We start from the raw sequence: 22,564 nt of genomic DNA on the forward strand, positions 1-22,564 counted from the left end.
ACCTGCTGCCCATCTATGACATGGTAACCCGAGAGGCACCCTGAATTGGGGGGGGGATGGATCTCCTCCGCCTCAGGGTCTTCTTTCTCTAAGGAGACACACCCAAAATTACATCAATGGAGGCAGACCGGGGCACTGGTCCAGGTTCAACCCCAAATCAGTGAGTTTGTCCTAAAGCTACCAAATCCTTCTGTCAAGCATTGGCTTCCACAGGTGGCTGATGGGTAAAAAGAGGGAAGGTGCCAGGCTTGGGCTTTGAGGGTATTCCTCTAAAGATGAGTTGGAAAAATCACAGACTTGGGGAATTACAGAACTTTAAATGCTGAAAGGACTTTGAAGATCGTAATCATTCTCCCACCCGTACTTGCCAGAGAAGATGCCGAGACTCAGAGAAGCCAAGGAGCTTGTTCGGTGTCACACTGGGTAGACCGGGGGCTCCTGACCCCACACTGGCGCCTGAATGCCCTGTGGGCCCCTGGAGACGGGCTTCCCTCTGAGTATGCAGGCACCCTTCCCTTCAGCCAGAAGTGGCCTTGCTGTCAACCTGAACTCTCTCTGCCATCAACAAAAGTGGATTACTCTTCCCCCATTGCAGCATTTCACCAACCAAAGAGAGGAATTCGAGGGCACCCGGGAGAGCATCCTGGTGTGGCTCACGGAGATGGACCTGCAGCTGACTAACGTGGAGCACTTTTCTGAGAGTGACGCCGATGACAAGATGCGCCAACTGAATGTAAGGCTTTCTCCCTCCGCTCCTCTGAAAAGAATGCGCCTTTGCAGAGGAGAACGGGCCAGGTACACATTCCACCTGATGCCCTGGGAGCAGACTCCAGGACCGTCCGGGCAGCCAGGCTGCATCCACCGTGCACCGCGGGGTTATCACGAGCGAGGCAGCTGTGCCCTGCAGCCAAGGGGCAGTGGAACGGGCCCTGTTTTCTCTTTGTCATTTGTAATCATCCAAGGAGAGAGCACCCTTCGGGTTTCAAACCGAGGTTCATGAGCTGCTGTTTGTTTCCCCAGCCCTGGGTCCGAGTGCACAGGTGCAGTGTGACGGGGAAGCTGCGTCAGGAGTGGGCCGAGAGCCAACACCCTCTCCTCCCCCGCTGTTGCGGCTGATCCGTGTTACACTGATCGCACATCGTTCCCTCCCCTGAGGTTTCACAGGAAGTAGAGAGGGAGACTTGTCTTCCCTAAGAAGAGGGCACTAATGAGCATTAGCATTGTGTCAACAAGCAAAGGCCCACGGGTGACATGCTGTGGGGAGTTTTCCATGTCCACCAGGTGTCACTAAGATAAGGTCTCTCCCTCAAACCCACTAACAGTAAATGTCTGTCCGTGTCAGACTTTTAGAATTACTTTAATTGGAAAAGTCTGCCCAGAGGGAGAGGAAAAAATATGTACAGTCATTTTAAATTATTAAATATTTGTCACCTTGTAAAAGTTGATGAAGCCAGCGAGTACTTGGTGAAGGAACAAAACAGTGATGACATTTTGATGCTTTTTCTGTCTCTTATAAGAAACAGACATTGTCTGAATACTTAGAGAGATTTCCCTCTTTGTAATCCTCTCACATTCTACATAGGGTTTCCAACAGGAAATCACGTTAAATACCAACAAGATTGATCAGCTGATCGTTTTTGGGGAGCAGCTGATTCAGAAGAGCGAGCCCCTGGACGCCGTGGTGATCGAAGACGAGCTGGAGGAGCTCCACCGGTACTGCCAGGAGGTCTTCGGCAGGGTCGCCCGGTTCCACCGGCGGCTCACCTCGCATACCCCGGTAAGGGGAGCGGCCCCCGGGGGGGCTCCTGGGCCATGCAGACTTGAGGTCTGACCAGACTTACCGTGAAATGGGTTATGGTGGTTTACCCTATGATTTAAAAAAGCTGTCGAGAAAGTTTGTTTCTACTCTTACAGAGCCAGGGTTACTTAGGTCCTGTTGCCCAGTGGAAGCGATGGCACTTCTGAACAGCCTTGCCCCTTGCACACGTTTTCCCGCGTGCTCCTCGGGACAGGATTTTTCTGGCATGTGTCAGTTCTGCTGGGGTATTTTTGTAACTGTTCTGGTTCTGCTTACAGTGTTAACTCGGGATGTATTGGCCTGTTTTTGTATCTTACCGTCTAGGAACTCTTACCGTTTGGGCCTTTCTGGTGCTTCGTTCTCACCATGAAGTGCCCAGAGCACCAGGTTCTGAAAGCAGTTGTGATGTGTCTCCCTTGACAAAGGGCCTGTTGGGAAACTCAGGTGGAGTCAGGCCGTTGTTCACAGTTCCCTCCTTTGTGTGCCTAGAGCTTAACGAAGACCATTGACCAGCACAGCCGGCTGCCTTTTCTTTTTGTGTCTTCGTCTTCAAACGCAATTTCTTCACCAGACATAGCCTCAGAAATAACCCCCTAGCAATTTATAGTCATTTTTCTTAGAGTCATTATAACACAGGGAGAATAAGGTTCCACATTCTGAACAGTAAGATCGGGGATAGAAAGAAAGGACCTGGTACATATGGTCCATGAACATGTGACTCTTATTCAGAACACTAATAGCCTCAAGTTCTTTTTAATTTTCTTATTCTTGGAAGAGGCTGCCAGTCAATTCAGATGATCAAATTTAAGGTTTTTCTTAGGAAAGAAAACAGCATTTTGGAAATTACAAATTCTAGGCCCCACACCAGATGGTCTAAATTGGAATAACTACGAATGTGGCCTGGGAACCCGGTTCCTTTTAGTTTCCCCAGAAATGTTGCTGGCGGCCCTTCTCAGGAACCACCGGGCAGGCCGACTGCTGCTACTCAGAACCGCGGTAGCCTGTGACTTGGTTAGGCCTGAACACCCGGCACTCCCGTTTTAGGGTTTGGAAGATGAAAAGGAGGCCTCTGAGAATGAGGCAGACATGGAAGACCCCAGAGAGATCCAGACTGACTCTTGGCAGAAAAGGAGAGAGATGGAGGAGCCCTCGTCCCCTCAGTCCCTTTGCCACCTGGTGCCCCCAGCACTGGGGCCCGAGCGGTCCGGCTGCGAGACCCCCGTCAGCGTGGACTCCATCCCTCTGGAATGGGATCACACAGGTGACGTGGGGGGCTCCTCCTCTCACGAAGAAGATGATGAGGGCCCGTACTACAGTGCTCTGTCAGGTAAGCGGCCTGGGGTTCCAGAGCCCTTGGCATTGACCCATTTGGGTGTTTTTAGCGCCTTTTAGCAGCATGGCTGACCCAGACTTCCAGTGGCTTCCTGGGTTCCGTCCTGCCCACTTTGACTCGCCTGAGAGCTGGCTCACCCCTGTCACAGATGGGGTGAAAGGGCAGAAAATGAATTCACACTGGCACATTCAGGTTCACTGGTGGCTCTGGCCCATTAGTGCTCTTCAGTTGAATTTTTCAGTGTCCGGAGGCTGAGTGCTTTCATTCTTTCTGTGCACTTCCCCTCCCCCACATGACTCTGGACAGTTGGGAGTTGGCCGGAGAAAATCTTTCTGGTTTTCTTTCAAAGCTTTTTAATAAAACAGGTAAAGGGTAGTGACTTTCCTCCTTCCAGCTGATAGCGTTGCTATTGTTTTAACTTAAAACAGGAGCATTCATCTACAGACGCCTGCAGCGAGGAAAATGACATTATTCTTTTTCAGATGTAGAAATCCCTGAAAATCCTGAGGCATATCTTAAAATGACCACAAAAACTTTGAAAGCGTCTTCTGGTAGGCCCCTGCCCGTGCATGTGTCTCAACATGGCAGCACCCGCGGCGCACGCTGCATCCTAAACCTCGCTCCCGTGTCGTGTCTGACCCCCGCCTCCCGTGGACACCATGGTCTGCGCGCCATGGTGTATTCACACTGCCGTACTCACACGTGCCTGCGTGCTCCTTACAAGCCCCGCCCAGAACAGAGCAGTCTCGCCAGTGTCCTTCCGCTCCCCTTCACACCTGCGCAGGAGGGAATTTCTCATGGTGCCTCTTTAAGGTTTTATTTCCCCCCGTCTAACTGCAGTCCTTGGGCATGGACCAAGCTTTCTTCATGGTGGCTTGGTGTGGAGCTATTTCCTTGCTTACGGTGATGTCCTGGGGAGAGGGTGGGGAGTAGGTAGGTGGGGTACAGGTACTGTTGCATTTGTCGCAGAAGAAACGCTCCTTTCCTCGCCTCGCAGCTCTAATCTTGACTCCCTGCCCCATCCCAACTGCAGTGGTGGGGCAAGGCCCTCTGGTCCCCAGGTCCATCCTAATGTTTACTCTTCCCCTCACTCCTGACTGGCCTTCAGCCTTGGCCCCCAGACCCAGGTTGCTGCCATGGTCCCCACCACTAGAGACCCTGGCTCCGAAATGCCTCCCATCGCATAGCACATCATGTGTTCGTCGTGCTCCGTCATGAACCCATTTAGCCAAGGCCCAGTGTCGCTCAGCTGCATGTCTCTCATTCCATTTCCTCCTGGGACCTACTGACATTTTGCAAACACGCATGCTTTGCAAGGAAAGCTGCAGAACTCATACGTAACCCGATGCCATGTGACCCGTGACCTTTTCGTGTGTAACTAAACAGCAGGGATCCTTCGGTTGGCGAGAATGGACTGTCACTTGTTATTTTTCTTTCAGGTACATCCATTTCTGAGGGCCACTCATGGCATGTTCCCGACAGTCCTTCCTGTCCCAAGCATCACTACAAACAAATGGGAGGCGACAGGAGTGTGCAGCCCGACCCCTCAGACTCCAGCACCCCTTATAAACCAGCCTATGTAAGTCTTCGCCCCACTGGGAGGACCGCCCCAGTGCATGAGTGAGTAGGTAACGTTGTTCAGGACAGGCCTTTTGGTGTATGCAGCGCGTGCTCACTCCCCAGGATGACGGTGCCTCTGCCGAGCGGACCGCTTCTTTAGAGCGTGGGAAAACTGACGATAGTAAGAGATAGGTTTCTGGCCAACCACCACCTTTGCATGGGCAGACGCGACATTACGGCCATTGTTGCTCTCGAGTCAGTCAGCCATGCAGAGGATGGAGAAGGGAAGCGTGGGCTTTCCCAAGCTGTTGCTCAGCTCCCAAACCTTCATTATATTTACCTTTCGATCACACTTCCTATTCAAAAATTCTGACTTCATATCCAGTACAATTTGACTGTGTGCTGTGGTAGACATGGGTTTGATTCCCAGCCCTGCCGATAAATCACTCTGGGCCGATGAGCACTTGCCTCTGAAAGCCTGCCTCACCCGGGGATGAACGTGCCATACGAAATGGTTGTAGGATCAGTGTGTATGGAATTACAAAGAAGGCCCTCAGAAGTGGTCACCGTTGTGATTATTATTCCTATTTCGTCCTACTGTGTGTGTGGTTGATTGTTATCATTCATAAGTGACTGTTCCTTCTTAGTTACAGTTCCCTCTGGCAACAGGCACCCGGGCGTGCCCCTGGCTGCGCAGCTGTTGGGGGCCAGCCAGCCTAGGATTTAATGTTGGCCCCAGGTCATTCTCAGTCAGAGACTTAGCGATGAGTGAGTCTAAAATAAAATGTCCTGTCCATTTTTAGTGCCATCTCTTAGAAAAACTAGAAGCAGTGTTAGCATCGCTGGATTGGTCCTCAGAATGCCCTGTGTCTAAATAGGGCTGCGTAGTCAGAGAGGATCCTTGGCTGTACGGGGTCAGACTAGAGTCATTTGATAAGGGACTGTCCGGGCCAAATTAAGAAGCTCTTGCTTAGCAAGCAGTTGCCATTTTTCTTCCGCCTCTCTGTGCAGAATAAGACCTCACGGTTGCTTTACATCTCTAGTTCCAGCGACTGTGCCCGTGTTCCCAGCGGGCCATTTTCTACAGCTCAACCCGTTTTTTGGTATCTGAAATCAGGCATGTCACCACAAATCTGAAGGTTTTTAAAATTTGTTTCATTCCACACAAATAGGCCATAAAGACACAATCCAAAGAAACCTAGGCTTTTCTAAAAACATACATCTATTTTTAGAAAGACCAGAGGTAATAGCTCAATCAGTTCTACGATGGCAGAAGAGCAGGGAACGGTATTAAGAGCAGGGAGCAAATGCTTGGTAATAAACAGCCCTGGGAGGCAGTTTTGTCCTCTGTGCATTTCTGATTCCCGGTGACAGTAATACCTGCAGCTCTAGAGTGACTAGGAGGGAAAGCGAAAGTTTTGTAGGACCATTAACACAGTGACTGTCTGGTAAGCTCAAGTGTTTTAATTGCTTGAACTCTTTGTGCATGGCTCACGTGAGGAGTGTTAGGAAGCTTCAAAATCAGTCAGGCCCTGACTGGGTTGCTCCGTTGTTTAGAGCGTCGTCCCGATAGGCCAAGGTTGCAGGGCTGATCTTCCAGTCAGGGCACATACAATGAGTATTTTAAATAAGTGCAACCACAAACCGTGTTTCTTTCTCTCCCTCCTGCCCTCCTTCCCCCTCTCTCCAAATCAATTTAAAAATTAAATCTGGTCCTTTTATTCCCAAAGTTGACATATCACTGCCTCCTGCTCCCCGGGCCTTTGCTGAGGCTTCATTTTGGCCATCAGCTTTGCTTGCTCATCAGTGCCAGCCACACACTAAGCTCCTGTATTTCCACCAAGTGAACCTTGGAAGGAAAGGGCTCCCCTGTCTTCATCTCTTACCTGTCAACGTGCACCAAGATTCTCTTTGGCCTTCTAAATTTACAGATGATCATGTAAAATTGGCTCATTCTAGGTGAAGCTGCTGTTATCTCCAGGTTCGGAGGGTGGCAAAGAAGGCCCAGGCATCTTGAATGGCAGCCCACAGCAGGAGGACGAGGGGCCGGCCTCCGTAACGGCGCAGCAGTCAGGTACCGTCAGACAAGGCCGTGGTGGATAGAGGTAGAGTCTGGGTTTGGGGTTAGTCCGGAATTTAAGTCTCGGCTCCACAGAATGTTAATTAGGAATTGGCCAACTATATAATCCGGCAGAACTGCTACACTTACCCTATAGCAGCCCTGTTAGTTAAGAATTAGCTAACTTGTTTTTATGAACACATTCCTAGACCGTTCACTTTACTTTCAAAACTATTCTGAAGCCCTGGCTGGTGTGGCTTAGTGGATTGAGCACCAGCCTGTGAAACAAAGGGTCACTGGTTTGATTCCTAGTCAGGGCACATGGCTGGGTTCCAGGCCAGGTCCCCAGTAGGGGGTGAGTGAGAGGCAACCACACATTGATGTTTCCCTCCCCTTCTTCCTTCCCCCCTCTGTCAAAAAATAAAATAAATAAAATCCTTTTTAAAAATCTGTTCTTAAATATAGACAAAATGAGTCTAAGATAAGGAAGCGTATGTTTCCGTGACTTCATTTGTTTTTAAAGATAAGACAAAGGAAGATGCTCATCAAAGAGATGAGTCAGGTGTCTCCTCACAAGCCCACTTCAGTGATTATACAAATAATTACTCAACTAAGTCTAAAGTCAGGCTGATAGCACCAGCCTGATCGTTCACAGACCAGAGGAGAAAGGACCCTGAAAATGGCCTGAACCGAAATGCTGATCGGTAACATGCTGGGTCTCCTCCCCAGCGAGCTGCCTCGTGCTGCCCTTGAACAAAGAGCAAGGGAAGCCTGCCCTCCCACACTCCAGGGAACATGAGGAGTCCCAAGTGCCGAGCCCGTGGCGAAGAGCATCCCCTATCCGTCTAAGCACCCTGACCCTGAATTAGTTGGAGGCAGAGAAATTCGTTTGCCTGATTGCTGCTTTTTATCCCAGGTGCCTTTGACAGATGGGAGCTGATTCAAGCGCAAGAACTTCACAAGAAACTCAGAATAAAAAAAGACTTGCAGCAGCTGAACTCTGATATCAGCGACATTACCACCTGGCTGAAAAAAACCGAAGCAGAGCTAGAAACATTAAACACGGCCGTGCCTCCCTCTGATATCCAGGAAATGGAACTCAGAGTGAAGAGCCTGAAGGTAAGTCAGAGGGGGGAGCGGAAGAGGGATTCCGAGAGCCCATGCAGATGCTGGCCGGTGCTGTCAGTCTCTTCCTGGCAGAAGGACCCGGATGCAGGTCTTTGTTTTCATTCAGAAGAGCATCTACGGATGGTCCCCAAGTTCAGCCCAGTGCTGGGCGGGTATCTCTCAGATGCCCAGTGCCCGAGAGCTCCGACTGCAGAGGCAGCTGTGGGCTCTTAGGGAGGTGCTAGTGGCCACTGAGAAGCAGCGTCATCTAAACCGTGCAGCCGAACAGCTGGTGGAGCGTTGAGGGTGGGGAGGAGGCCCGGCTCCCGCACTGATGAATTCTGTGGCCTGCTCTGGTTACTCTGCTACGTGGTTAGGATCTGTCACACACACATTCAGCCTTCACCTACGGATGCCCAGCCAGGGACCGGGGATGGGGGCTTGGAGCCAAGGGGTCCAGGCAGCCTTCGTATTAGTACTGTTGTCTTGTGCATTAATACAGGGTCCAGAAGAAGTAAGGCGTGCTTGAGTGTGGTTGGTAGGATAATATAATATGGCTGTAATAATTTATAGTTTTAATTTGAACATTTCACCGAAAATGTCATATGGTATGCTTGAGTGTAATAGTGTTATGTTACAGAATGACATGCTTATGATTTTGTAATTAAAAAGGGGCATTATTTGTGCTGGACCCTGTATATTAGAGGTAGCCATTCATCCTAAGGAACTATACTTCTATGATACTGAGGGGCAAACGCAGGATAACTAAGTGTACTTCATCTGGAAGACTTAATCTGGTCCAGAAATGTTAGTAAGTCACCTGGAGCTCAGGAGGACCCGTTGAGTTGGCCTCTGGTTAGGCTGGCCTCCCGGGAGACAGGCCGCCACTCAGCCTGGCCGGCCAAGTTCACTGACCTTGTAAGGCAGCTCCCCCCACCTGATGCTTCCCAGCCAGTCACAGGCAAGGTCGTTCTTGTTTCTGTGGCCTCAGCCTGGAGAAGTGTTTGGAAGATCTGTTCCCCACAGAGGTTCAAAATGAGCCCCAAATCACTGTCTTCAGAGTGCTTCACCCAGCGTCTTCTTCCGTGGTAGGAGATATTAAAAGCCTTTGACACCTACAAGCCTTTGCTGGTCTCTGTCGACGTGAACGGCAAGGAATTCCTGCAGACTGGGAGCGCAGAGTCCAGAGAGCTGCAGGAGCGAATCGGCCGGCTGAGGCAGCGCTGGGACACGGCGCTGGGTGCTGTGGAGAGCCGGAGAGAGGGCTTACGGCAGTCGCTCATGCAGTGCCAGGTACGCCGCCCACAGCCGGCACCCGAGGCCCAGTCCTGGGCACGGCCAGGCCCACGTGGGTGGGAGCAGCAGATATTTTTATCATCGTCAAGCTGCTCTGGCCCAGCCAAATATGGCTTGTGTTAGGAAACGTGTGCTTTACCACTTGTTTCCGAAGAGACCCACCTGCTGTCTCAGAGGCCTGGCGCCGGCCTCTCCTGCTGTGTTGGCCAGGCCCACGCGTGGTGTGAGGCTCCGGCGGTCAGAGATGCCGCTCCAGCATTGCCCCGCCTCTGTCCTTTTGCCAGCACAGCTGTATAGCAAAGTGAAGACGACACCTGGCCCTCGAACAAGGAGCCAGTCAGCCTGCCCTGCAGCCTATAGTAGCTGTGTGACTCTGGGCAAACCATTGAACCCTCTGGATCCAATGTTGTCATCTGAAAAATGGGAATCATTTTAGTGTCTCCTTCACAAAGTTCTCTTAGCCCTGCATGCCTGTCACCGCAGCCCGTGTTACCTCTGACCCCATCTTGGGAAACATGAGTCACCACTAAGCCCACAGGCAGCCCTGTCCCTATCAGCTTGTCACTTTCAGCCACTGAACCCAGCATGTTTGTTGCGTGATGTGTGCAGCCCCCTGTGTCCTACCAGAGGGGTCGTTCTGAAGGCCCACCTCTCTGTCAGCACTCTTCACCTGGCAAAACCCGCCCTGCCTCCAGAGGCTGTGCCAAGGGCTTGTTCCTTCCCTTGTTTGGGGGCCCTTTTATTCACTAGATAAGACGAGCAAATGACTCTGATGGGCTAGAAATAGCACTCACACCTTCTCAGTTTTGCGAAAGGTCGGTGTTACGATGTGTGTTGTTTTTTAAGGACTTCCACCAGCTGAGTCAAAACCTGCTCCTGTGGTTAGCGAATGCCGAGAGCCGGAGGCAGAAGGCTCAGCTCACTGACCCGGAGGCGGGCCCCCAGGCTCTGCTGGGGTGGCAGGAGGAGCTCAGGGTGAGTTCTCCCCTCTCTGAAGGGCTCTGCACTACCACCGGCCTCTGGCAGGAGGTCAGTACTGAGGTGGCCTCCCCCAGGGTTTCTGAAAACAGTAGCGCCGACGGCTGTCTACTGAGCGTCCCTTTGTAGTTCTGAAGCAGGATGACCTGCAAGGATGAAAAGTTAAGGCCAAGAGCAGGAAGTCTACAAGGCTCAGGAGTTGGGGACAGAGGTATATCTAGCAATACCCTGAGAAACTTAAGGCCAGCCGGAGTATTACTTTTCCCTTGTGAATATGGCTCATTTGGAGGAAATAACCCAGCTCAGCTGTCCGCATGTGTGAGTCTCTCCATCCACTTTACAGAAAAGTCTTACTGTGTGGAGGGGACTTGTGTGTTCATCCATTTATTTCACTAACACGTTAACATGAAACCTCGCACTCAAGGTGACATTTTTGTCCACATGTTTATGTGGTTTAATTTTAAATATTTAAAATTTAATCAAAATGTTCCTGGTTGCTGTTTAAAAAACTTTTTTTGTTCTAAAATCTTTGTAAAGCCATGCTTTCCAGGGTAGCACTGTCCCATGAATGTTCTGTATGCGCTCTGCCTAGTATGATAGCTACTAGCCACAGGTAGCTACCGGGCACTTGGAATGAAGCTATTTTGACTGAAAGTGAACTTTTCGTTTTCAGTAATTTAAACTTAAATACCACATGTTGTCTAGTGGCTGCCATACTGGACAGTGAGCAAGATAACCACCCTCAACAACCCAGGTGAACTCACCAGCTTCCTCTGTTTCTAAATCGTTTGCTTCCGCTGCTGCTTCTCAGTTAGTCCACTTTAGAGTTTCCCTTGACCTCCTGCCATTAATGATAAGGGCCTCGTCTTCTCTCACTTCTTTCCTCTGACTCCTGCAGCAACATAATTGTCTCCAGAATAAGGAGGAGTAAAAAACAGGGTCAGGGGGTCACCGGCTCGCTCTCTGAGTGATGCTGGGCTTGAGGGCAGAGAGGCAAGAGGAGAAGGTTCTGGAGCACCACCCACCATTCATCCTGGATGAGTGACAAAGCCTCATCCAGCCCCACTAGCTTCCCTTTGGATAAACTGTTTCACCCCTTGTTTTTAGCAACTGGAAAAGGAGCTAGTGGAACGTCAACCTCAAGTCAACACCTTGCAAGAGATTTCAGACAGCCTTCTTACCAAGGGGCATGGAGACGACTACATTGAGGCCGAAGAGAAGGTTCACGTCATCGAGAAGAAACTCAAACAGTTACTTGGGCAAGTGTCCCAAGACTTAATGTCCTTGCAGGGAAGCCAGGTGAGTCCCATTGTGACTTTTGAATATAAAGATGTCATCTTAGCTGCAAACAGCCAAGCAGGGTTGCAGCCTTGCTGTTGGCATGCCACCGGAGCAGAGTCTTGTCCTACCCCCTCTCTGGCTATGGAGCCTTAAAAAGTTACATAAACTCTTTGAAGCTGTTTGATCAGTCGTAAGAGGAATATAACCAGGATGACTTTCCATTCGTATGGCTGGATTATTTAAAAACAAGTCTAATCCTTCTATCTTTTCTGTCTTGCCTTCATGTGGAAGAAACTCAAGCCTTCACGTTTCTCATGTGCCACACTTTTTAAGTTCTCTTTTTTGTCCTGGTCACTCTTCTGACCACTGTGTTGTTTGTCTACTTTCTGATCTTTAAATGTGTGCCAACACAGAAGAAACGAGTCCCCAAACCGGCCCCGCCATAGAGTACATATTTCACCCTGTACAACCAAGACTACGTTGTCTCGGTGGTCACTTCCCTCAAACTCACTGCCAACTATTTCTGTCCCTCTTGCTGCTGCTGAACTCAGTCTCCCCTAGCGTGTGCTATGGGTTTTTAATGCAAAAGGCAGGCCTTGTTTACATTCCCTTTTGCCTCAAAAAGTCCGTTAGAGCTGGAAGTGAGAAATAGAGGCCCCTCTTCTGGGAAGATCTGGGCTGCGGGAGGATAAGACAGTGCGAGGAAGACTCTGCATGAAGCACATCTTTGTGCTGTTGAGACTATTCAGGACGCCTGAATAGTCGCTGATTTCCCTGAACCGAATGAACCCTTGTGCTGTGGATTTCAGATCCCAGACCCGGCTCTGCCCAGCCTGGACGAGGCAGACTCTGGAGAGCAGCCTGCAGCAGCGCTGGGGCCAGCTTCCCGGGCGAAGGTGAGAGGCCCCTTCCTGCTGCGGGAACTGCCCTGGTGATTTTTCAGTCACTGAGATGGCAGGAACTTGGGATAACATGGCACCATACATTGCTGGTCAGTGTGGAAAGGCTTACTCCTAAGGTGGTTTTTTTTTTTTTACATGTAACTCAAAGGCTGTCTCTTAGTCGGCTTCTCCTTGGGGCTGAAGTGGGTGGTGTAAGACGGGAGCCCTTCTAGCATTAAAGAGGCTTCCTAATCTCTGTCAACAACAGACCGATGAACCCAGTTATTTCTCACCTCATAGAGTTTAAGGTCATATGTATTACTGTCGTCTCAAAATCTTATCAGGAAGCCTACCTCAGGAAGGTATATAATTTAAAAAGGAAGGCTGTTTCATTATTGATAGAACTAAACTACATTCAGCTCACTAACCGCATTCATTATTTTTATCCAGCAGTCTGGAGCAGAGAGAACAACAAAAGGCAAGAACAAGACCGACAGCAGGTAATAGCACTGCATTCCACACACTCGCCTCCCCAGTCTTGCCAATGCCAGTGTCAAGGTCTTTATAAAAACCCGGTTTTCTATCTGGAAGGCATTGGGCTTCTCTTCCAAACCTAAGCCCCAGCAGTTGGCCCCATTGTATTCTCATGTCCTGGTTGTCTTACTTACGTAAGCAGGAGGTCAGGTAACGGAGTGGGTTTTGCCTCTGGAACCTCCTGATGAGCTCTCAACCTGTACTTGACAGGGTGCCCAGCCCCGCTGACGCAGGCAGCTCGAGGCCACAGCGCTCCTTCCTCGCCCGGGTGTTCCGGGTAGCACTGCCCCTGCAGCTGCTCCTCCTGCTGCTGCTGCTCCTGGCCTGCCTGCTGCCCTCCTCCGAAGAGGACTACAGCTGCACGCAGGCCAACAACTTTGCGAGGTCCTTCTACCCCATGCTGAGGTACACCAATGGGCCACCCCCCACATAGGGGGCTCAGCCTGGCCAGCAGCACCGTCCCGCCAGCCTGTTTACTCGCATGCCCAGCTCCCGGCTGCAGACCAACCCATGAGTGACTGAGCAGTAGCTCGGTCAGGGACCTGCTGCCGACGACTCCCTCGGGGCCCAGGGCAGCTGTTGCCCTGAGCAGTGCGGCAAAGCTACTTGACTGGTTTTGGGATCTCTGGGAACTGCAGTTTCCTGAAGAGCCAAGCACTTTGTGAATTCTGATTTATTTGTAAAACAGCATTATTAAAATGTAGCTGATGCAGTCGAATGAGCAGTAGTATTCATCACATAGTATATTTTCTAGAAACAAGCAGGCAGATTCCGCCTTGGAAATGGTTCAGAAACTCACATGCACTCTTGGCTGATTGAAACAATCATTTTAAATGTTTAGAATTCAAGCAGCTAGCAATCTTGATCTACAGGTTATAAACCAAAATGTTCAGTTCAGTACTTAGGTCTGCTCTTTTATATTGCTTTAAATTTTTAAAGAAATTATATTGCATGGATGTGGTTATTTGTGCATATTTTTTTAACAATGCTGAATCTGTATGAATGTAAACTTTGATTTTTTTTAAGAATATCAGATTTTAGCTTGAGCTTTTGACTAATGTACAGTAAATGCCAAACTACATACTTTTAGGGACATTTTTGTAAGTTAATTTTATAAGACTTTTCACATTTAAAGTGATGGATGCTTCAGGTGTTAACTGTTTGGCCAGAGGGGGGGTTGGTGCAGATACCTGAAGCTGTTTGTCATATGTACAACTCGGATGTTTCTCAATAAAACAAAGAAATAGCCATACTTTTGTTGTGCTGGATTATATTACAGAGCAGCTAGAGTACGTGTGACCTTCCAGAGAACAAAAATTATTTTTAAACCATTAGGAAGGGTTGGTGGGTTTTAATTCTGAGACCTAGAAACCTACTCCCTTGTACAAATGCGCAGGTACCCGGTGTGTGCCCCGCGGTGCTGCAGGCCACACTGAGGGCAGCCTGGTGTGGAAGGTGGCACAGGACGGGTGCTGTCACCAGGATTAGTCTAGTCCCAGCCCCGCTCCGAAGTTAACAACGTTTGACTCCTGCTGCAGGCGGAGCCCTCTGCTCTGCATGAGCCCCACCTCCACTGCCTACTTTCCTCAACAAAGACAGTGATGGGGAGTTTTTGAACCAGTTCCTCGTTAATCGCTCCTAACCTGCACCTTGGGAGACACCAATGACTCAACAGCAGTCTCAGTCTCCAGGGAAGCCAAGGAAGCTCAGCCTTTCAGCAGAGGCGCCGCTTCTGGGGATCCCATATCCTTGGGGTGCAGCGGTTCACGAGCAGCTTCACAGAAAGGGACCAGCCAAAGGGAATCCATTTCAATTTAGTGATGTGGGAGGAAAAGTACTTTTTTACCTTGTAACTTCAGAGTGTTTTAACTCTAAAATAATTCACCTCTTTTCATTGATTACAATAACCCCAGAGGGAAATTTAAATGAAATGTTACCCAAACTTGGTTAGAAGGTCTTCGTGCCAGTTTTGCCAGATGCAAAGGCAGAAGAATCTCTACCTCCTCTTCCAGCCCAAAGCAGTGACTGTTCTAGAGACCTTTTCTGCCCTTAAGGAGGGTCCCTGGGGCAAATCAAAGTGAGGAAGGTGCTGTTAATTCTCAGGATAAACCCTGCCCCATGCCAGGGAAGCCTTTCTTCACTCAGCATTCAGTGTTGGTCCTAAAGGCTTGGTAAACGATAATCGGCTGTACGTTGTCAGGGTTTCACATCCCCCAACCCATGGGAATGTTCGCGTGACTCTTGCATGAAGATAACTTCGGCAAGAATGAATGATCTCCCCATCCTTAAAGCAGGCTGTGACACTGACTGACTCAGATGAGAGAATTACAGAAAATCTACCCAAGTTTATAAATACATTTCTGTTCGTGGGCCTCACTTTACTTGCGCTCACAGGGCACCTGTGGTCGTAATTCATCAGTGTGAGATTACAAAGTCTACTGCAGCTAAATCAGAGATTCTTAACTCCGCAAATTCTCTGCAAGCACTTTGTGTACCTTTTTCCAGGAAGAGTGTCCGTGGTTTTCATCAAATTCTTAAAGGGCTCTGCAAACCTAAAACAGAATAGAATTCGGTATAGAATAGGAACACTACTTCGCCTGATCACTGAAAGTTCTTATACTCAAGCCCCAACGAATACTTTCAAAACCAAAATTATGAAAAACACTTTATTTAGCTTATGTGACATTGAACTTCTTTCTGCAGCAGTTCCATAGACATTAAAGGGACCCAGCAAAGAAAAAGTAGTACCTGGAGGAATGGAAAGCAGACCTCAAAATCTTCTCTCACACAACAGCAAATGTTCATTTGTACAAAGGCCCAGGTTTAAAGCCTGCTAATGGTACAAAGCGTTCATCTGAAAAAAAATGACAAGTGACAGCCGGCCAACAGGCTCTGAGACACACAGGACCACCAAACAGTGAGGTTACAGGACCGAGCATCCCGGCGCCTCGACACCCAGCACAGAAGAACATGCGGCGCCACGGCCGTGCAGTCAGCAGGAGGCGGTTCCAGGCCGGCCTCGGCCGACCTTTGCCCTCCCCACAGAGGAAACCCAGCACCTCCACGGAGGAAACCCAGCACCACAGAACGGCCCACGGGTGGGCGGGATCCCTGGAATTCAGGAGAGGAGGAGCCTTGACTCCAAGCCACAGAAAGGGTTATAAGAAGGTCACGTATCACAGAGAAAGCGTAGCCTTAGAGCTGCCACTAGAGCCCGAATTCCAGCAGCTTCCAGAGCTACAAAGAATAAGTGGCATGTTTTTCACACTGTAGGAAAACAGATTCCACAGGGAAGCATTAATGCCTAAAAGTGTGAGGGTTTTTCATGGGTACCGTATTTTTTCAGACCATAAGACGCACCTAGGTTTTAAAAGAGGAATATAGGGAAAAAATTTTGAAGCAAAAAATGTGGTAAGATATTTAATAACACCTGGCTGGTGTAGCTCAGTGGATTGAGCGTGGGCCTGAGAACCACACAGTTGTGGTTCGATTCCCAGTCAGGGCACATGCCTGGGTTGCAGGCCAGTTCCCAGGAGGGGACACATGAGAGGCAACCATACACTGATATTTCTCTCCCTCTCTCCTTCCCTTCCCCTCTAAAGATAAATTTATTTTAAAAAATATTTAATAACATAATATTTCACCAATATAAATGTAAACAGAACACAACAGCATTAACTACCATGATGGGGGGGTGCATCTTATAGTCCAAAAAATACAGTGAATTTCCAGGGCGTTGCACCTGAGGAAAGCAGTACCAGAAGGACATGACAGCAGTACCACCTGCCAGCTGGTGAGCCCGGGATGGGAGGCAGGGAACAACAAAAATTCATCTCATTTTTTCCACCTGTCACGACTGCTATTCTGTAGCGGTTTACGCGACCCCATCGAAGCTGAGAGGGTAGGATCTAAGGGCAGCTGTAATTTCGCTGTCTCTCCGTGACTGAAGTCCAGTTCAAGCAGCAGACTCCTACAGAAGCAAGTCCTGCAACAGGGACAGTGCGAGCCAGGCAAGCAGGAGACTTGAATTCTGTTCTCAGCTTTGCCAGGTGTAGTTTTATCGACCTTGAGCAGGTCAGTTTACCCCTCTGGGCTTTACTTTACTTCTGTGTCTGCAGGGTTGTTTGGGAAAGGGGGGCGGGGTGCCACAAGCAGGCCCCACCTAATCCGAAGCAGCCATGCTTGTCAGGTTGCCCTTGGTGGGTGGGTGCTTCCGTCTAAACCTGTCTGTCTTTAGGGTTTTTTTTTTTTAACTAGTTAAACTGCTTGGTAACTTGCAGCACTTCGACTGCCTGTGTTCAGTTCTGTCGCTTTCTCTGTGTGACAGCAAGTCTGCTTGTTCTCTGTAGTTCCCACAGCCGGGAAAAGACCGCAACAGTGATCATTATGAGGACTGTGGGCGTACGAGACCACGTCTGGCACACAGTGAAGGTTCCTCAGACACGTATCATTTTAGGCAATAAAGTGTCTTTACCGTTTCCTTAACATAACCTTTGGTGTGTTTTTAAAAGATTTTTAGTGACTTAAATAAATGTGTGAAATCTTACCAAATAAAAATGTTTCAAAAACAGACCTATAAACTGAAGGTTCAACCTTGAATTTGAAAAGGTGTCAATAAAGGCAAGCCCCTTAGCAGATTTAAATAACAAACTCAACCGTCACAAGCCAAAAAATTCTAGAATTGTTTCAACGTAGCTTATACCAATGAATGTATAATGTTGCTCTGCCAAGAACTGGTAACTAGTTTTTTTTTTTTACCGAAATCCCAAATAACTGCCCCTCCAGCTGAGTCAGGAGGTGAAGTGACCCAAATACAGACTCTCTCTCTGCAGAGCTTTCAGTTCTGTGCTGCTTTGTTTTTAATACAATTAACCTCCACATCTATTGTTATTAGGCTGGCGATTAATAATCTTTTGCTCCTCCCTCAATGTTTCAAGAAAAATCTTTTCCAAATTATTTTGGAATCCTCTAGGCGGCCCTGAGGGCCAGTGAGCACACGATGGAAGGGGTGGGGCCGGCGGGCGAGGCAGCTGGACCGGCGTGAAAACTGCGGCACCGGCACTGCCGCGGGTCCCAGCCCGGGCCCCAGCGCGTGCCCACGCGGGTCCTCTATAGGGACTGCCAGCTCTCTCCCAGACACCCGAGTGAACACTCTGTCCCAGTGTCCTCTGTATTAAAGAATATTCCATGGTAATTATTCATAATTGAAATCTGTTTATATGACTCCATAGTAGACGCTTGTGTTTGAAATTAGGCCCAAATCTCATTTCCCACAAATTAAGTCGTATTATACATCAAAATGCAGGACAGGAATCTGGCCACACGAGTCTGACGGAGCTGAGGATCCCTTTCCCATCGCGTATAAAGCGTAGTTGGGTGGGTTGTTTTTCAATATTCGATTTCTGTTTATAGCTGCCAGACCCTATGCCCCCCAGCTCACTCCTTGTCAGTGAACTTAAAACCACTGAAATCCTCGCATAGCTATGGGAGAATTTTAAGTTCCCCATGGACCATTCTGAGGGATGGACACCCTCCAAAAAAACATCTAAAACAAAGCACTATTTTTAAAAACTGACTGCCCTGGCTGGTGTGGCTCAGTGAATTGAGTGCCAGCCTGTGAACCAAAGGGTTGCTGGCAGGTCCCCCAGTAGGAGGCACGGGAGGCAACCACACACTGAGGTTTCTCTCCCTCCCACCCTCCCTCCCTTGCCCTCTCTCTAAACATAAATAATATATTCTAAAAAAAAAAAGAAGAAGAAATGGTTAATCTTTACATGTTATGCGTAACATGTAAAAATGGCAGCCTGACCTTGCACGCTGGTTTCTTCTTAGAAATGCGTTAGAGGACATTTCTGGGGCAGATGGACATAGAGACTCAAAACACTCATCTGAAGGGTAAAAGGCCCTAGAATATTGAAAACAAAAACCAAAAAAAAACGCCTTTAAACTGTAGACCACGTTATCTCAACAGCCTGCTTGGCCCAGCCCCAGTCTCAGACAGTCCTGGGGAGGCTTCTCGGGTGGAGCGATGACCTGCATCCCCCGCACACACAGGTGAGACCTGAGCCAACAGGAAATGACCAAACGTTACGTCCTGCTGGTGGGCCAAACCCACGTGCAGTGAGAGCGGCAGCCTGGACCAACCATGCCGGAGGGTCTGCGAAAACCATGAGCCAGGGGCACTGTCGAGTGTCCCTAAGAGCACACACCAGTCGGGACCAGCACAGGACTTAGCAGAGGAGGGAGCGCGGACACCTGGGTCCAGCCTGGTGCCCACCTCGGGCATCAAAATACAATCAAAAGAACGTCACCACCTACCAATGTGGCAATGGGTTGGACCTTGTTTTGTGCTTTGTTTTGTTTAAACCTGTCATCGCTTTTACAAATACAACGAAGGGAATTTCACTGGCAAATAATTGTTCCAGGCCACCTTCTTTGCCTCCCACTTCCCACTCAGCCTCTGCTTGTTGCGGGGGTTCCTAAGCTGTCCAGAAAGAAAGAAAATGGACCTGGATAACACGGGTCCCCTGGTCCCCATAAAATTAAACCTGCTTCCTGTGCTGAATCTCACCAAGGCTGTGACGCTGAGCCACTGAGAATAATCTCAGACCACTCGGCAGACGGACAGTGGTGCGTCCCTTAGCCACGCTCCGATGACCAGGCGTTTCTGAAACGGGCTCCAGTCTTGGTAAAATTGCACTGATAGCAAAATTAAGACTTATTCAAGGTCTCACTAGCAGAAACTGACCTTTATAACACTGAATTGTCCTAATGACTTAGTAAATACAGAATGTGCTGGCCAAAGTGAACCTATTTGCAAAAAGAAAATGTGTTTAATTTCATATCCCAAGCTAATTTTTTAAAACCACAAAAATCGCACATGATTATTTAATTGCTCACTTTCAAAACAGATATAACTCATTTTATGCATTCACTATGTTCCTGAAATTTTGTATGAAAATGTTCATTTTTAAAAACTTAAAATTGTCATTTGAGGTGCTTTATCATGGTTTCACATTTATGTTTCACTTGGAATAAGAACTGATCTTTTACTAAGTTTCTATTTCACCCAGTCCACCATATAAATATTCCATAAGAAAATATTTTAAAAGAGCCCGAGGACATAAAAGAATTCTTTCTTGCTATAAATAATTACTAAATACTCTCTTTTCTACGAAGAATTCACAAACCAGGTCTTGTTCAAATGGTGTGCTTATCAAGTCTGCACAGTTCAACCCTGAACTTGACACACTAGCTGTCACCCTTCCCTGGAACAGTGTGCCTTGCACACACAGCCTGGCCTCTGGATGGCCATGGCTGCCCTGGAGGGCACTGCTGTCCCCCGTACCCCCAACATAAGCCCTATTCCTGCAAACACAGGACCTTTCTTCCGCACCCACGCTGGGCCCCTTGGGATGGGAGAGTTTTTAAGGAAGGGCAATTCCAGGGACAGCAAGATTTAAATCTTCACAGTCCTCTGTGAAAGCGATCACACATGCACAAAACACCCCCCCCACCCAAAAAAAATAATGCACAGGCTCTGCACGCACGTCTCGAGGGAATGAGGACGGCAGCAGGGTCTGGGGAAGACTACAGCCCCCGGGTTCCAGCGCCTGTGTCCTCCAGCAGAACAGTGGTGCTGACATCAGTCCTTGCGGGCCTCTATTAGCTGGTTGTCCCCGTGGTTTTCAGCCCTCCAGTCGAGCAGTTGGAGAGAGCTCCCCCAGGTGTGCCCTGAAAGGCAGTTAAGGCCACGCAACAAAGGTCACACTCCAGGCCCTGCCGGTGCCGAGTCTCGCTTCTCCGGGCACTTCCACGAGATCACGTTTCCACCTTTCACTCCAAAACTGCTATGATTTCCCCCGCAGCGGGTGGAAGAGAGACGGAGAGTAAAAACAGTACCTCACTGATATGCTGGGCGGCCCAGCACAGCCCTGAGTAACAAGGAAAACTGGCTTTCCCACCCTGACGCCTGGGACCGAGGGAGGTCGAGAAAGGACAGTACGGACTGACCCGCCACAGCTAAAGGAGAACCTGCACAGACGAAGCCTGCCCTGTCCCGACGGGGCTCACGATTCTCACTGGAGTCCACGCTCCGGCCTCTGACCTCTGCAGCCTGTCACCTCAGGGCTGGGCATCACCGAGACTGGGGTTCTGGGCATCCTCTTCCCTCCTACTCTTCTCTGCTGGGCTGCACCCACACCCGGTGACGGAGGAAGCACACCCACGAAGGGTATGGGCGTTGAGCATCTCCAGCAGCAGGTCGTACACAGGGACCACGTTTTTGCACTTCATGCTCAGCAGGTGTTCCATGCCCTTGTTACTGTGGGGAGGGGGGAAAAGGACTGAGATTCCTTCCGGAGAGGTGGCCACAGCAACTTTGAACCCTCCCCCAACACAACCAACTCACCATGCCCTCACTCTTCCCAGAGCCCTTTGTTCTATGGTTTTTGCATCTGGCTCCTTCACTAACCTACACTTAAGGGCAAGGACAACATCCTGTGACCTCTGGGTCCCATCACCACCCACAATGGTCTGGCAGCACCTGGCACAGAGCGCAAACAATTCTCATTGTTCACGGCAGTTACACTGTATTGTTACCGCCAACACTGAGTCAGCAGATATTGAACCTTTGTTGTGGAGGGAAATACGGGTTTACAGGACCTCTGCTCACATCTGCATCAGCCTGTTATTCATAACCTTGTTGTCTGCGTGTTTTTGTTTAAAGACACCTTGCTATATACACTGTTGACTCAACATTTAACTCACAGCCTACAGCGCTATGGCTCACACTGGAACAAAGTTTGTCTAACACACGTTTTCTCTGTCAGGCGCATCACAGCCGCCTGCACTTAGGAACCCGACGCAGCACTTTAGCACTGTGTCTGGAGGCCGTTTGTGGACAATGCGATACCCAACAGAAGGCACAAAAATGCAAAAACATGGCAGCCAACAGACCACAGGTGGGACAACTGTTACCGTAGGAGAGCTGAGACAGGAAGGCAGGGCCTTACCTCTTGTTTGACCTCATCTGGGAATGGAAGCACAGGCAACGCAATGTTCTTGCCACTTTGTGAAATGTCCCCAAATGACCGCACAGCACCATAAGTAATCCATTTGGGGGCTTACGAATAAAGTGTAGCAAGCAGGCAACAAACGCGGAACCCGTGAATAACCATGAAGAGTATCTGCCCTGCAAACGGCCCTGTGCCAAACAATCACTGGAGACAGAGGTCGTTTCCATTCCCCAACCAGTGTCAAAATTCGTGAGGGGTGTGTTGTCCTTCCCATGGCCCCCTGTCCCCCCCTCATCCCGGGTGACACCAATCCATCATCAGACATCACACGCAGTTCACCACGGCCCTGCCTTCCCACATGACTGTTCTCTCGGGTCTGAGGAAAGAATGACCCTCAGGGAAGGCCACGGGCCCTCAGAACTGGGTCTGGGAGAGCTGGGTTTGGCCTCTCCAGGAAAATGGCCGCAGGGCTCCAGCCCTCGGCGCAGGGCGGGTGGCCGTTCACTCTACGAAAGGACCTGCGCCTTGCCCAGTGCCATCGACAAGCTAAAACCCCATGGCAACTACAATTTAGATGAGCCACCACAGGATGCCATAAAGATCCTATCAGGTGCCACATGACAGCTGATCAGTGCCCACGGTGTGCTGACCTGCCGTTACAGGCGTGTGCACTGAGGGAGAACCCCCATTCCCTTGTGGGGGTTCATCTCCCTTCAAAGG

General features: G+C 49.4%; 2 protein-coding genes across 10 annotated transcripts in view; one reads left to right on the plus strand and one right to left on the minus strand.

The window, feature by feature from the left end:
- Window positions 1-14,079, plus strand: part of SYNE2 (spectrin repeat containing nuclear envelope protein 2) — a 287,326-nt gene extending 273,247 nt beyond the window's left edge. For 6 of the 8 annotated variants that reach the window (XM_053673368.1, XM_053673370.1, XM_053673371.1 and 3 more), the window contains 12 exons: window positions 596-733; window positions 1,583-1,777; window positions 2,843-3,125; window positions 4,571-4,710; window positions 6,651-6,765; window positions 7,667-7,869; window positions 8,950-9,150; window positions 10,000-10,128; window positions 11,239-11,430; window positions 12,222-12,308; window positions 12,744-12,793; window positions 13,038-14,079. In XM_053673368.1, coding sequence (XP_053529343.1) covers window positions 596-733; window positions 1,583-1,777; window positions 2,843-3,125; window positions 4,571-4,710; window positions 6,651-6,765; window positions 7,667-7,869; window positions 8,950-9,150; window positions 10,000-10,128; window positions 11,239-11,430; window positions 12,222-12,308; window positions 12,744-12,793; window positions 13,038-13,260 — 1,956 coding nt within the window. In that variant the 3' untranslated portion in view covers window positions 13,261-14,079. Of the gene's footprint in view, window positions 1-595; window positions 734-1,582; window positions 1,778-2,842; window positions 3,126-3,613; window positions 3,683-4,570; window positions 4,711-6,650; window positions 6,766-7,666; window positions 7,870-8,949; window positions 9,151-9,999; window positions 10,129-11,238; window positions 11,431-12,221; window positions 12,309-12,743; window positions 12,794-13,037 lie in introns of all 8 variants that reach the window. The other 2 variants (XM_053673375.1, XM_053673369.1) reach the window with 2 other exon arrangements.
- A 6,854-nt stretch (window positions 14,080-20,933) lies between these two features.
- The window catches only part of ESR2 (estrogen receptor 2), a 40,155-nt gene continuing 38,524 nt past the window's right edge, over window positions 20,934-22,564 (minus strand). For both annotated transcript variants that reach the window (XM_037159855.2, XM_053673346.1), the window contains one exon: window positions 20,934-21,150. In XM_037159855.2, coding sequence (XP_037015750.2) covers window positions 20,952-21,150 — 199 coding nt within the window. In that variant the 3' untranslated portion in view covers window positions 20,934-20,951. The remainder of the gene's footprint in view (window positions 21,151-22,564) is intronic.

The sequence above is a fragment of the Artibeus jamaicensis genome, unplaced genomic scaffold (assembly GCF_021234435.1).
Source record: "Artibeus jamaicensis isolate MK-2021 breed Jamaican fruit bat unplaced genomic scaffold, CSHL_Jam_final contig_851, whole genome shotgun sequence".
Classification (NCBI taxonomy): domain Eukaryota; kingdom Metazoa; phylum Chordata; class Mammalia; order Chiroptera; family Phyllostomidae; genus Artibeus; species Artibeus jamaicensis.